Raw genomic sequence first — 14,971 nt, 5'->3', positions numbered from 1 at the left:
GTTTTGAGGATGGAGAGAGCGCTGTATTCCTGTCGGACCAGAGACTCGGAACTCATAACCTTTGGATTACGAGTCCGACTCTCTAACCATTAGGCCACGACTTGGCACTTCAGTAAAAGTGTGGTAAATTTGGCATCAAAAATTAAAATTACAAAAGTTTGGAAAGCATCTGATTGAAGGTATTGCCATAGTAAAGTTTTTATTTATTTTATTTTTGTAAATTTTGATGGAAACTTCGATTCACATGGTAGGTTTGTAAGTGAGTGTATATAAATAAGTCTGTGGTAGTCTTTGGGCTTTTAGTAAATTTATCTCAGTTTCACACCTTTATTGACCGATTTCACACATACACACATTCTAGCTTTGAGAGTAAACGCACCCATCTGTGCTCATTGGATAGGTATTATAAAGCACAGTTTTCCTGATCGATAGAAACTGAAATTTAAATTCAGATCAGGGGCGTCTCCCATAGAAGGAAGAGCTTAAATATATGTAAGAAAATCTTTTTGTTTTACCTTTTGTGACCAAGAAGCTAAAATCCCTCTTGAAATGGTATCGCAATAAAAATGAGAGATGGTTTTCTTAGGAAGGAAGGATAGATGTTTTGTTTTTTTTCCTACTGCACTTTTTGGAATTTTAATTTTCACAAATACTGCCCTTTTTTAAATTCAAACTTCATGGGATATATTTCCACAAAAAGTTGCCACTCAAATAATACGAAATTTTACATAAAAAATATTTAGATTTTTTATGTAAAAAATCACTTGTACTTTTCCATTAACTTTGTGGAAAATTATATCCTTTGTGGAAAATTTCCCTTTCAAATAATCTGTAATATATCTCAGATACAATCCCTTATCAGCAGCCTGAGATGTTCAAAAGAAGTCTGGCATAGATTATATAGACCCTAATAAAAAAAAACTTAATGTAGCACTGTCTGATTATTCCTGTCTGCAAACTCAGCAAGTATGAAAGAATGAGTGGTGAGAAGACAAGCGGTGTTTTCAGCCCAAGCCACAAATCATGTGACTGCCTGAACTCTCATTATTTCGCATCAGCTACAGTCTCTTCACCTCCGAGGCTGCTGGATTAAATGCCTCTGTTTGTGAGACCGGTAAATCTTAGTGCTTTTTGAAATACATGAGTATGCTTGCCAGATCATGCAGAGGTGGTTAGCTGTTAGTGGCCAGAGATTGAATAAAATTACTCAAAATTGATGTTTCATACTATAATTGAAGTCGATAGCTGTGAGTAAAATAGATTCTTTTTTTTTTATTCAGTTCCAAGTCTACATTGCCTCTATCTGACCTTGTCATTTGTTATATGTTTATATCTTTGTTGCTGATGAATTGCATTAAAAGGCGTTGAGCGCAACTTTAATTTTCAAGTCCAAGTGTCAGTTTCAAGCTGCATTAGAAGTAAGAGCAGGCATCTGTTTTTGCTCATCATTATAATAATTGGCAGTAATGCGATTCAGGGAACTTTACTGCAGTGTTGGACCTGACTGTTTGAAAGTCTTTACATTTTTGTTTTCCTTATTTCCTTGATTTGTAGTTGTGTGTGGTATGAAATATCCATATCTTAAGAGTGTCTCTGCCCTCTCATGGGATAGGGATCCCAGACCTCCTCTAGATTTAGACTAAATCCTGCAGCAAAGCCATTGGAGAACCAAAATGTAGCTAAGCATGCCTCAGCACTGAAGCCTAACATAGATCGCTCTGAATTTACGTCAGCCAGTGGGGCATGATTCCTCATGAGAGGACCGCCTGCATGTGGCATCTGCATCCCCCATGAACATGTAATATTCATCTCTGACGTTACCATTTGTGGTACATCCAGTGTCATGGAGTGCTCTGTTTGACGTCACAAGGTTCAGTACATTTCAGGTGTTGTTCTTTTTGTGGCTTTCAGCAGCTACAGTGTTTTTCTTTGAAAAATACATGTCTAAATCTGTCTAAATAAATTCCTGTGGGCTGGAATATCGGGGAAACAGTTATAAACAGTTGTTAGTTTTAATTGAGCTGTGTTCAAATCTCAATCACAGCTTAAGTGGGGGATGGAATTTTTTCCCAAGTGGTCTCTCAAGTAAATTATGCTGAAAGGATGCTAGTTTCCGTGAACAACTATAGACCACATTTCCTTTATTACATTTTCCAGTGTGTTTGCTAGCAGATTCAATTGTTTGTAAATAGATAATTTTGTGTAGCCTACTTTTGTCAGTTGAAGGAATACCATACAGTATATCCACACACCACTGCTTTAAGCTGCTTAATATTTTAGCTTGTTTTACTTCATTATTAGCCTAAAAATAAAGACCAATACACCCACCTCCACACATACAAATGCATATGTGTTCACTCCATATATTCACTAGCATCTGTTAACTGTTGAGGTGCAGTTTTTGCCGAACAGGATTTTCTGACATTGAACTGATAAAAGTTCATCCCATTACTATTAATAATAAATGAACAATCTCTTAAATTACATACATTTAAAAAGCACTCCAGAAATAGAGTGAGTTATCCTCTGCTGAAGTATTAGAGGTTTATTAGTTAAATGTGTTGTGCAACATGGAAATATCTCAAATCTGCTATTATTCCTTTTTTTTTACAGAAAGAATGGCTCTGCCTGAACTGCCAGACCCAAAGGGCTCTATCTGGGCAACTTGGGGATATGCCACCTCCACCTTCTCCATCCAAGCTACCAGCCAAACACGAACCCACCCCTCCCTCCTCCCCAGCCCGTGCTGCATCCTTCACCCCTTCCTCTCCTGCACCTACTGCCACTGCCACCCCTGCCAAAGGGCTAACACGGATTCCCAGCATAACTCAGGCCCCAGCTGACAAGTCTGAGCCAGTCTCAGCCAAAGTTGATGCTAAAGATGTCAAAAATACAGATGCAAAACAAGGGGTTACAGCAGCGCCAGTGCCGAAGAGTACACAGGTAGTACCAGAAGAGAGCAAAGAACAAGCACCTGGCACCCTGAATGAGAACACAGAGGGCGTAGCAACTATAACTGAACAAATAGATAAGCAAAATGCCCCTCCTTCACCTCATGTTTTAAAAGAGACAGCAGATGTTAAAGGGGCAGATGTTGAACAGGCTGAAACTATAGAACAAACTGAGGAGCAAGCAGAGGTACAGAATACAGAGAAAAGTGAGCCAGAACAGTGCCAGGTCCAAAAGCCAGAATATGCTAATACATTTGAAACGGAGCCTGAAAGCAGCCAGGAAGCACCTATAATTGATAATGTTATTCAGACCCTTCTGGTTAGTGACATGGAAGCCATTTCAGAAAAAGAAATAGAGCCACAATCCACTGAGACATCAGAGCCAGCCACAGAGATCAAAATGACAGAGTCCAATGCAAGCTCTCCTATAACCAAGGAACCACATAGTAAGACAGACACAGAGAAACAATCTGAAGAACTCACACTACCCTCAAATGTAGATACGGTAGATAACATGCCTGTAAAGGAAAGCTCTATCGAGACAGCAACTACTGATCCTGATCAAAGTAGCATAGGGGATGTGCCAGAGAAACCTGAGGCCTCTGTGCAAATTGAGGCACTGGGGATTGAGTCCAGTGAGCCCCGTGATGATGAGCCATCCTATGATATTACCTATCAGGAAGAATCTGCAGAGCCAGAAAATAAAGCAGATCAACTTGAAAATGGGGTCATAGCAGAGGCCATTTTAGATAATGAATTAACAGAAGAGCAGGTTACAGAAACAACACAGTTAACTACCCAAAATAATGTAAATGTATGTGACAAAGAAGCGCTTATAGTACAAATGCAAGAGATGAAAGATCCATTTGAAAAGTCAGAAGTCACTAGCAAAGATTCTAGTCTTATGCCAAATAAAATTTCTGTAGATAATAACGATGAGAATTCTGAAAAAAGTCTAACAGAAGTTAAGATAGAGGTAGAGGACACATCACAGACACAATTAGATGAGCTCTCACCATCTCCAGTTGCTGAACTCAACTTCACAGAAGAAATAATGGCGAGTGGAGATGAAAATGTCAGTAAATGTAACCCAAAGGATCACTGCACTAAAGAGCTCTGTGTAGAAAAAGATGAGTCACTGGAAAAGGAACAGATGAGCACAGATAAAATAGTGCTGGAAAAATGTATGCCAGATCAAGCAGGTGGAGATTTAGAGATCCTCGAGAACACAGAGCAGAAAGTCACTCTCAAGACTATGCCTGACAACATAAAATTTGAATTTAGTTCTGAAAGCACTTACTCTGAACAAGAGATTAGTCCAGATAAAAACGTAGAGGATAAAAAGATGGGGGATACATACCCTCCAGCCCTTCAAGAAGCTGCTCCCAAACTTGAGAAAACAATGTCAGAAACAGAGAAAGTCTGTGAGCAAAATACAGAGTCAGATGCTGTTATTACAGAGAATGAGAATGAAGGTATAGTCATTAAAGATGGACTGTCATCTGTTAATAATCATAATGCTTCCGACATGGCAGAAAAATTATTTCCAGATGAAGAGGTAATTAGGCAAATTTCAGACACTGTGACAGAAAAAGCTCTAGAACAGTCTGTCATGCCAAGTGGTTTTACTGACCAGAAAATAGGAGTCCCCTCATCCCCTGTGGTTAGTCAGAATGAAGACATAAAAGCAATAATTGAGATTAAGCCTGAAGAAATACAGTCTAAACTACAAGCTCAGACTCCTGCTGTGAATGAGATGGTAGAAAAAATATTGCCAGAACAGAAGGATATTAGGCAGATTCCAGACTCTGTGACAGAAAAAGATCTAGAACAATCTGCCATGCCAAAGGGTCTGACTGACCAGGAAATACAAGTCCCTTCATCCCCGGTGGTTAGTAAGCATGAAGATGAAAAAGCATTAATTAAGATTAAGCCTGAAGAGTTGCAGTCTACACAACAAGTCCAAACCCCTGCTGTAACATCTACTACATCTAGTGTGAAAGATAAATTAGCCAGTGAGGAGCTGATGGAAAAAGCACTGGTTGTAACTGACCTGGAAGTCACCAAAAAAACTAAACTTGAATCTACAGCTAGTTGTGTGCCCCATAGCCTAGACCATGATATAGAAGTAGTCTCCCCACCATCTACATTTAGCCAACAGGAAAGAAACAAATCAGAGGAGGGGAAGTTGACACCTGAACCACAAGAAAAATGGGATGATGTGCCACAGCCATTGATAAAGTCTAATGAAATTTATAAATCTGGAGAGGTAACTGTGCATGTAGCTGTAGAGGTATAGATATCTTGTAGATAAACTAATTTCATTGTGTAGACACCTACAGTATCCCACAGTTGGTCTCAGGTAGAGATATAGATATAGAAAATGTAGGTTCATTGTCTAGACACCTACAGTAACCCAATGTTTATCTTATGTAGTTCTTATTTCTCTTATGAATATAATGCATGTTTTTAGTATGGTTGAAATCACAGCTTGTCAATTTCTTATTCTTTTTTCTGTTTTGTAGAATAAAGAAGAGGCTCCTGTCCCAGTGGAAGAGAGTGAGCTACTGAGGAAGCCTGGTGAGAAAGATAAAGAAAGCAGCCCTACGAGTCCTTCAGCCTTGGCCAAGTTGGAAAGCACCGTCCTTCCAATACTAGAGGCTCAGACAACATCTAAAGAGGAATCACAAACTGAAACTACAAAGGTCAAGCGTCGACTGGATGTGTTGCCAATGTCTCCAGAACCCAGCTCAGAGGATGACCAACATGGAGAATCTCAAGAGCAAAAAATTGATGAACCAAAAAAAGAGCGGAAAAAACTTGTGGTTCCAACTGATATTCAAGGAGATTCTTTTGAGGACAGTAGTGAGGGAGAGCCTTCACCTAAACTGCAAAGGAAAAAGACTGTTGGAGATAAGGAAGTAGAAATGGAGAGTCCTATGGATGAGGAGGATTTAATCCGGAAGCAGATCATAGAGATGAGCGCAGATGAGGATGCATCACCATCTGATGAAGAAAACATTGCCAGACGGAAAATTAAAGATAAAGAGAAGACGCAAATGCAACAAAATGTAAAGAAAGATGAAAAGGACAAAAGTGAATTGTGCAAAGGGAGACGCCTTCTCAAAAAAAGCAGTATCAGTCCAGAAGATGAGCCTGAACAGAAGAGTATTATCTCTGTAACTAAAATTGAAGAACTAGCTAAAGGAGAACAACCTTCAGTAGACAGTGGAGCTGGTATTCGACATTTTAAAACAATTGAACTTAACAGTACAGTGACTGTACATCAGACATCAGATGACGGTGAGCTAGAGAGCCTTACAGACTCTCCTGATGACAGGTCAAGAGGTGAAGGCTCTTCCAGTTTACATGCATCCAGTTTTACCCCAGGAACATCTCCAACATCTTTGTCTTCTCTTGATGAAGACAGTGACAGCAGCAGCTCAAGTCATGTTCGGTCTAGTGGTGAGGGCAAGCAGCAGAGGAAAGCAAAGCACCGGCAGCCAGGTCAGATGCTTCCTACCATTGAGGATTCATCAGAGGAAGAGGAGTTACGAGAAGAAGAGGAGCTTCTGAGAGAACAGGAGAAGCAGAAGGGCACAGGAAAGAAGTCAAAGAAAGACAAAGAAGAGATACGGGCACAGAGAAGGAGAGAAAGGCCCAAAACTCCGCCAAGCAACCTCTCACCAATTGAGGATGCATCTCCCACAGAAGAGCTACGACAAGAAGCAGAGATGGAGGAATTCCGCAGATCTTCCTGCTCAGACCTCTCCCCAAGCATGGATTCAGACCCAGAGAGTTTTGAGATTCTCCCAGAGAAGATTGTTGCTGTCCAAAAAGTATATAAGTTACCAACATCAGTCTCACTGTACTCTCCAACAGATGTGCAACACGCTGATAGTCAGTCCAAAGAAAAGAGAAAACACGCATTAAGAAGTGCGGATGAGGCATATGAAGAGATTATTCTCAAGGTCAAATCTCCAACTAACGATGGAAAGGAACATCCACCTGGAAAAGAATCTCTTTATGGGGGCATGCTGATAGAAGATTATGCATATGAGTCTCTTGTTGATGATGCATCCTATGAGCAGGAACCAGATAAACTTTTTGTGTCAGAGAAACCCAAAAAACCCCTGAGATCACCTGATGAGGTTTATGAGGACATGATGCAAAGAAAGAAAAAGATGATGCTTAAGGAACAGGAGATAACACACAGTAAGCCAGCAGAAGAAGCTCCTAAAGCAGAAACTGTGTTGCCTGAAACTGACTCAAGCAAAGAGCAAAGCACTATGTCATCAAGCACCACAGGTCAGTCCAGAAAGGATGGAAGACCATTATTAGATGCAGAAGCAGCCTATGAGGAACTTATGAAGAAGCAAAGAGAAGTACTAACTCCAGGCACCAGTCCAACTCAAGCAGGCCCTGATCTGAGTGGCATGGCACAAGGTACAACAATAGCCCAAGTTGAAAAAACCGCGCCAGCACCCCTACGAAGAATACTGCCTATTCCTGATCTAAGAGTGACACAGTGCTCATCAGGTGAAGAGGAATCTGGTGAAGAGAGCATTGCTGATCAAACACAGGACTCTGAGAAAGCTACAGTTTCAGTTACAAAGAATGAACCAGAGCCACTTGTGGATGAGGCTTTCCAGAAAACATCAGCCTCAGAGTCAGTCGCAGATGATTTGTCACTACAAAGAGAAGTAACATTGCCTGCAGTATCAAGTGATTCAAAGAATGCCACAGAGACAGATGTAGGACTTAAGCAGATAGGTGTTGTTGACTTGTCCAAGTCATCAGCCCCTAGTCAAATTGACTATTTTACAGCACCAGTTCCTAGTGTAATTTCAAGACCGTCGGCCCCAGTAGTTGTAAGTGTATCAACTTTGCCCACAGTACCGCAATATATAGTACCCACTGTACCTAGTGTTGTATCAACTGCTCCAGCAGTTCCTCCCAAACCAGTAGTACTACGCAGAGCTGCATCTCTGGAAAAAGTAGACATTCCAGTTCCTCCACCCTTACCCCCTCCAACACTACCCAAACCCTCTGTGTATCCCAAAAAGACTCCACCACAGGTCCCCCCAAGAACTACTCCAGTTGGCATGCCAACCACAGGGGACAGTGTACCAGTAAGACAGCCTCTCACTTCAGGCTATAAGCCCCATGTTCCCCCACCTGTACCACCTAAGCCATCCTCTATCCCTGCAGGCCTAACCTTCAGTCACAAACCTGGGGAGACTGCTAAACCTCCCATAGCTCCCAAACCCATAGCTGGTGCTCAGCCACCCTTTACAGCCCACACATCTGCGAGACCTACCATACTGAGTACAAGCAGTGCAGATAGTGTCCTTAATCTGAGTCCTTCTGCCGATAGTAAGACCACATCTCCTCTTAAGTCCCCTACATCACCCAGGTTTGGCAAGGTTTTACGTGACACATATGTTGTTATTACTTTGCCATCTCAGCCTGGTTCACCTACAGAAGGTATCACAACCCAAGCCTCAATAAGTCCTAGCCAAGAATCACCTCAGAAACCACCTCCTTCACCACCTCAACCACCTCCACAGTCACAAACAACTAGAGTACCATTGGCATTCACACGAATTACTGAATCTATTGAAAGTCAAGAAATATGTGGTCCAGAGAAGGTAGTTTCTAGCATGAGCCATGTATACGAGGCTATTTCAGCCTCAACGCAGCCTCAGTCAATTATTCCAAATGTTGACGTTCAGGTAGTTACCACTGAACTCCAAAGAACCACAGTATCTGTTGTGCATGAAAGAACACCACCTCCATGTCTCATTCCAAGAGCCACTGGCATCACTGTTGTTCAAGAAAACATAAATCCTGAATCAGCTCAAGTGCAGAATGGTCATGCCTACCATCCTGGTGAGGTGGTGGATCTCCGTACCCCAAAGATAGATGCAGAGACATTCATGAAAGGTGTGGATCTGTCTTCCTCTGAGTCAAGACAACAGTCCCTTGCTATTGATAGTGGTGGACGTCAGCAAAGTGCTGTGCATTCATCTGTAGTAAACCTAAGCACTGATACTTCCTCAGTCTCTGTGCTTACTGACAACATCACCATCCTCACGTGCAAAGCCACTGTAGCTTATGCTAGTGATGCATCTCTGTCTACATCAATGCCTCTCCAACTTACAACAGCTAAGTCCTTTGAGCCTGTGTCTCAAATTATTTACAGACCTGTGGATTCTCAACCAGAGAAACCAATAAATCTGTCTACAACAATGGGTAAAACTGTTCCTGTAACAATGGCTCCTACAATTGCAAGCAATGGCATTGGTGCAATTATACCCCCTCGTCTAGAAACAGGCTTATCCGGTGCAGTTGATCTCACCACAGTAAAACCTGCACAAACTGTGGTTGCAATGAATGGGTCCACTGCAGAGGTGATTACTGCTGTAATTACAGAGGATGATGGAAAACCAGTAGATCTTACTGCTGGAAGAAGAGCAGTCTGCTGTGATGTAGTCTACAAGCTTCCTTTTGCAAGCAGCTGTACAACTCAGCAGCCCTCAGCTCCATTACCAGAGGATCGCTTTGGCTACAGAGATGACCATTATCAATACAATCGTACTCCTTATGGTATGAGAGGTCTGGGTGGCATTAAACCCTCAATGTCGGACACAAACTTGGCAGAGGCTGGTCTCTTCTTATATAAAAGTAAGCATAGTTATGATTACAAGGAGGCAGCTGAAGGTGCTGTAGACCTGACATCTGGAAAAATATCGGTGGCAGGTCAGTATGACATTGAAGATCTTTCTTCTCGATATCATTTTGAGTTACCTCTACTTATTCCCAGCTGATTTTTTTGTATGTCTGCCTGTATTCTGTTTTTGGGAAGTCATTTTGCATGCTCTCAATATATATATATATATATATATATATATATATATATATATATATATATATATATATATATATATATATATATATATATATATATATATATATATATATATATATATATATATATATATATATATATATATATATATATATATATATATATATATATATATATATATATTTATATATATTTTTTTTTTTTTTTTATATTATTATTATTTTTAACTTTTTTTTTTCTTTTTTTTTTTTTGCATGTCACTGCATGCTATTCAGTATACTTTTTGTTGATTGAATTTTTCATCCTTTGGATGGTGCATGGTTATATCAATGCTGTAACCATTGCACTCTTTGTATGTGCCGAACTCTAATCTAACAAAATGAACTTTTAACAGGTGAAGCTGTAGACTATTCGAACAAGTCTACAGGAGTGTGCGCTGGAATGGCAGTTCCACAGTACACACAAGCCAGGATTACTTCAGCAGTTGGAACCCACTATGGTGTTTCTAGTGTCCTAAGATCTTCCAATGGTATTGTTTATTCTTCTGTAGCAGCACCAGTTCCTTCTACATATGCCATAACCACCCAGCCTGGCTCTATCTTCAGCACATCCTACAATACTCTATCAGGCATGCACACAAGTGATACTATGCCATCACTGTCAACTCTACAGAATCAGCCTCTCACTAGGTCACACAGCTTTCTATCAACAATTGCTGTAACCACAGCAGAAGAACAAAGTGACTTACCATTAAATCTGGAGACTGTTATTTCAAAGGCTGGCCTTTCGACAACTCTCTCAGATGTAGTTTCAACAGTCACCACAGTGGCATCACTGGACACCTACACAAATGCTTCACTGGAGGCAATTGCAGCCTCTTTAGAAGCTCTGTCTTCACCCTTGGTACCAGGAGATGGACAGTACCAAATAGAGCGTGAGTTTCTTGAGCTAGAGAAGATGAAGCAGCAACGCTTGGCTGAAGAACTTGAGTGGGAGAGACAGGAGATACAGCGGTTCCGTGAGCAAGAACAGCTTCTTGTGCAGAAGGAGCTGGAAGAACTCCAGGCCATGAAACAGCAAATACTATGTCAGCAGGAAGAGGAGAGACAGGCCCACCTTTTGATGCAAAAGGAAACTTATGCTCAGCAACAGGAGCAGTTAGAGCAGATCCAGAGACTCCAAGAACAGCTCAGACAGCAGTTGGAAGAACAGAAGTTCAGGCAGATGTATCCAGGCGAAGTCCTGCCAGAGGCTCTTGTTGTAGCAGGAGAAAGAAAAATGGACAGTGTCTGCCAGACTGATGAAGAGGATAATACTGAAAAGGCCTACTCTGCAGGAAGGAAAAAGAAAAGTACAAAAAAAAGTGTTGATAGCTGTGTACAGACAGATGATGAAGACCAAGATGAATGGGAAGTTCCTGCTCGAGGCAGACGCAGTAGACCACGTGGTGGTAAAAATGGCATGGGTGAAAGAGGAGCTGTTTCAGTTCAGGCCCTTACTGAAATCTCTGTACAAACAGACTCCTCGGGAACACTTAGGGGGCACTCTGTGCAGGTAGATACTAGATTAGATTATCCTGACTCTGATAGAACTTCCTCTCCCAAGAGGCGTCCCACTCCACTTGATATAGGCCAGTCTCCTCACCTCAAAGCAGATGCCTCTACTCTTCAGGTTGTCCCAGGTCCTCCCAAATCCCCAAAAGTACTGTACTCCCCAATTTCCCCTTGTGTATCCCCTAGCAAATCCCTTGAGTATTTGTCCTATGAGAAATCCCTTGGAGACACAAGCCCACAGAGAATACGCTCTGCCACAGATCTATCCAAAGGTCCACCAACAAGTCCTAGGGCTCCCAAGGTCATACAAAGGTCAATGTCTGACCCCAAACCCATGAGCCCAACTGCTGAAGAAAGGGCAGCAGCAAATTTCCAGTATTCTGAGGGTTACTCTGTGAGTATACAGTAGTTTTTTTTATAAGTGTTTAAGTTTTGTGAGAAGATTCAGCTTGGAAAATATGCTACAATTTCATGTCTTATTTACTTGCTTTTTACATAATTGTTTGATAATATATGATTTCAACTTTATAATGCCTTGAGGCAGATTTATCAGATTGTTTTTGTGTAATATCTTCATGCTATTGTTCAGCTTACATTGACTTTCTCTCTTTTGATTTTCAAATGTTGCCCCAGGCCTGGTAGCCATTGACATGTTAGATGTCATTTTTAATATTTTCAGTGCTTGCGCCTTTAAAGCAATGCAGCAGAACAGCAGATATAGAGTATGTGTTTGTTTACCCATCCTCAAGGCATGTCTGACATGAGCAAACAAAGTCCTCTAGAGACTTTTTTCTTTTTACCATTATAGTTTATTTTCAATCAAACTTGAAAACTTAGGTGGTGGTTGCTTGTTTTTAAAGTTTTTATTTTTATTTTTATGAAACCAACTTTAAAGCCTGAAATACACTATGGTCATTCATATGAACTATGATTAAGCCTGAAAATAAGTTTTTACTTAAACAAAAACTGTTTTGTCATTTAACACTGATAATTCTCTTTATATTTGTCATCCAAAGGGAAAGGGATCTCCAAGTGGAACTCCATCTGGCACCCAAAAGAAGGTTAAGAGGACCCTTCCTAACCCACCTTCAGAGGAAGAAGCTGTTAATGCTGGTCAAACAGCCTATAGCACTGGCTCAGCTCGTCGCCGTCTCTGCCGGAGCACTAACATGGCACGAGCAAAAATCCTGCAGGACATTGACCGTGAACTAGACCTGGTTGAGAGAGAGTCCTCCAAACTGCGTAAAAAGCAAGCTGAACTGGATGAGGAAGAAAAGGAGATTGATGCCAAGCTGCGATACCTGGAGATGGGCATTAACCGAAGAAAGGAGGCATTGCTTAAAGAAAGGGAGAAGAGGGAAAGGGCCTATCTGCAGAGTGTTGCAGAGGACCGTGACTACATGTCTGACAGTGAGGTGAGTAACATTCGTGAAACAAGAGTTGGAGAGGAGGTCAGTGGACATGGGCTTGAGAGACCACGTACTGCACCACAGTCAGAACTTGATGAATTTGTTCCTCCACAGACCAAGCACGATCAGTATGGAAAATATTCCCAGTACCAGTACCAACAGTATCAGCAGTCCCTGTACCAGCCTCAGTCATCATACCAATCCCAGTCCATGTACTCTTCTGTTCCTTCTCTGACTGCCTCACAACAACAGAGCTACCACCAAATGCTCTTGCTCCAGCAGAAAGCCAGACAACAAGCTGCTCTCCTCTCTGAATTAGATTCTACCAAAATTTCCACCAACTATGACACGTCATCTTACTTGGGTGGAAAATATGGTAACCACCTTGACTTGCACAGCCTAGAAGAGCGTGCTGGCAGCTTGGCAGTCAGTCCTATGTCAAATGTATCTGCTGACTCCTTCTATGCAGACTTAGAGCAACATCAAACACCAAGGAGCTATATGCTTTTAGAAGATGCATCAGAACTTGCAAAAAGCACTGGAAGCCTTTCATCTGCCAGCTATGGCATTGCTGAGAGGGAGCTAGCCAAAGCAGAGCGCCTTCTGAGATGCACTGCTGCAGATGTTGGTACAGACTACCTGGGCAGCTCCTCCAGACTCCACTCTTATGGTAAGGCTCAAGATGAAGAGGACCCAATGGAAGAGCCATTTGAACTAAAGCTTTTAAAACAACAACTGAAACAGGAGTTCCGGAGAAGCACAGGGGGCACTGAAAGCTTAGAGCAGCTTGCTGGGCTATCACATCACTATACCCCCAGCACTGGAGTGTCTAGTGGAAGCTACAGGGGGTTCCCCAAAACTGAAAAGTACAGCATCAGTAGACTGACACTAGAGAAACAGGCTGCCAAGCAACTTCCTACATCTATGCTCTACCAGAAACACAAAAACACCAGCAACATAGGCAAGTACTCCTCCATCCAGGATAGCAGGTCTCTAGAATCAGACTACAGTAGCTACTTGGGGTCCAGTAGTGCTTCTCCCAGATCAAGCAGACTTCTGCAGGATGAAATCACCTTTGGGCTACGCAAGAACATTGCTGAACAGCAGAAATACCTGGGCTCCACTCTTGGGGCCAATTTGGCAGGTTCACTCAATCTGGGCCAAAGCCTAAATCTGAGCCCAGGCATGAGGTCCTCTTTGGGAGAAGACTCTGCTTATCCTAGTGGAAGTAGGTCACGGCCTTCCTCTAGACCCTCCTCTGTGTATGGCCTTGACCTGTCCCTTAAAAGGGATACCTCAAGTTCATCTCTGAGGCTCAAAGCAGAAGGTGACCTCTCCTCAGACACCTCAGCTTTCCAGGCTCCATCAGGCAGGTCAAAACCTACAAGCCTGCCCATTGTACAAGGTGGGCGTGGACGTATTCCTATTGTTGCACAGAACTCAGAGGAAGAGAGCCCACTGAGTCCAGTGGGTCAGCCAATGGGTATGGCACGAGCATCAGCAGGTCCGCTCCCACCCATATCTGCTGACTCCCGTGATCAGTTTGGGTCATGTTTGTCCCTCCAAGACCCTCAACAGCAACATCTCAGAGATGATCCTTCAAGAGGGCGTGGCTATGTGCTAATGGATGATCTGCAGGGCACCATGTCTGATAGTGAAGGTAATTTGTTTGTCCACAGAATGTCCTCTTGTACTGACTCTTCATACACAGTTCCAGATTTTTATTTATCTATGTCTCATCTTGTAAGTGCTCATTCCTGTCTATATGAAGGCATAATTTCCCTGCTGAACACTGCTTTTCTGTCTTGTTTGAGCTTTCTTGTCCTGTGCTTAAATAATGAAAGAATCACACTGTCCCGGTGGTCTTTCTATATTAACATTTCTGTGGCAAAGTTACAGTTGGAGTTAAACATTTTTGCATGTGATTTCTTCATAGACTGACATTTTGTTTCTGTGTGAACTCTTATAGTGCATGCTTTCAGTCTTTGTATTTTTATTTAATGTGGATATGTGCTCTCTGAATAGGATTAGAATAAAGTTACATTTACACTGATGAGACATATAAATCCCTCTTTTCATTAGCATAAGAATAGCTTTATATAGAATAGCTGTACATGTTCTTGATTAATCATCCGTTTAGTTATATTTCAGTTATGTAGGCATAGTTATCTATTATCTAAGTGCCTT

General features: G+C 41.8%; 1 protein-coding gene across 1 annotated transcript in view; it reads left to right on the top strand.

Annotated features, from left to right (window-relative positions):
* The window catches only part of LOC306861908 (protein piccolo-like), a gene marked incomplete at both ends in the record, with an annotated part of 46,474 nt that overhangs the window by 14,191 nt on the left and 17,312 nt on the right, over positions 1-14,971 (top strand). The window contains 4 exons of the mRNA XM_079404391.1: positions 2,614-3,138; positions 5,477-9,713; positions 10,217-11,769; positions 12,392-14,444. Coding sequence (XP_079260517.1) covers positions 2,614-3,138; positions 5,477-9,713; positions 10,217-11,769; positions 12,392-14,444 — 8,368 coding nt within the window. The remainder of the gene's footprint in view (positions 1-2,613; positions 3,139-5,476; positions 9,714-10,216; positions 11,770-12,391; positions 14,445-14,971) is intronic.

Source organism: Barbus barbus (assembly GCF_936440315.1).
Source record: "Barbus barbus genome assembly, chromosome: 42".
Taxonomy (NCBI): Eukaryota; Metazoa; Chordata; class Actinopteri; order Cypriniformes; family Cyprinidae; genus Barbus; species Barbus barbus.
This window is presented reverse-complemented; position numbering and strand designations above follow the sequence as displayed.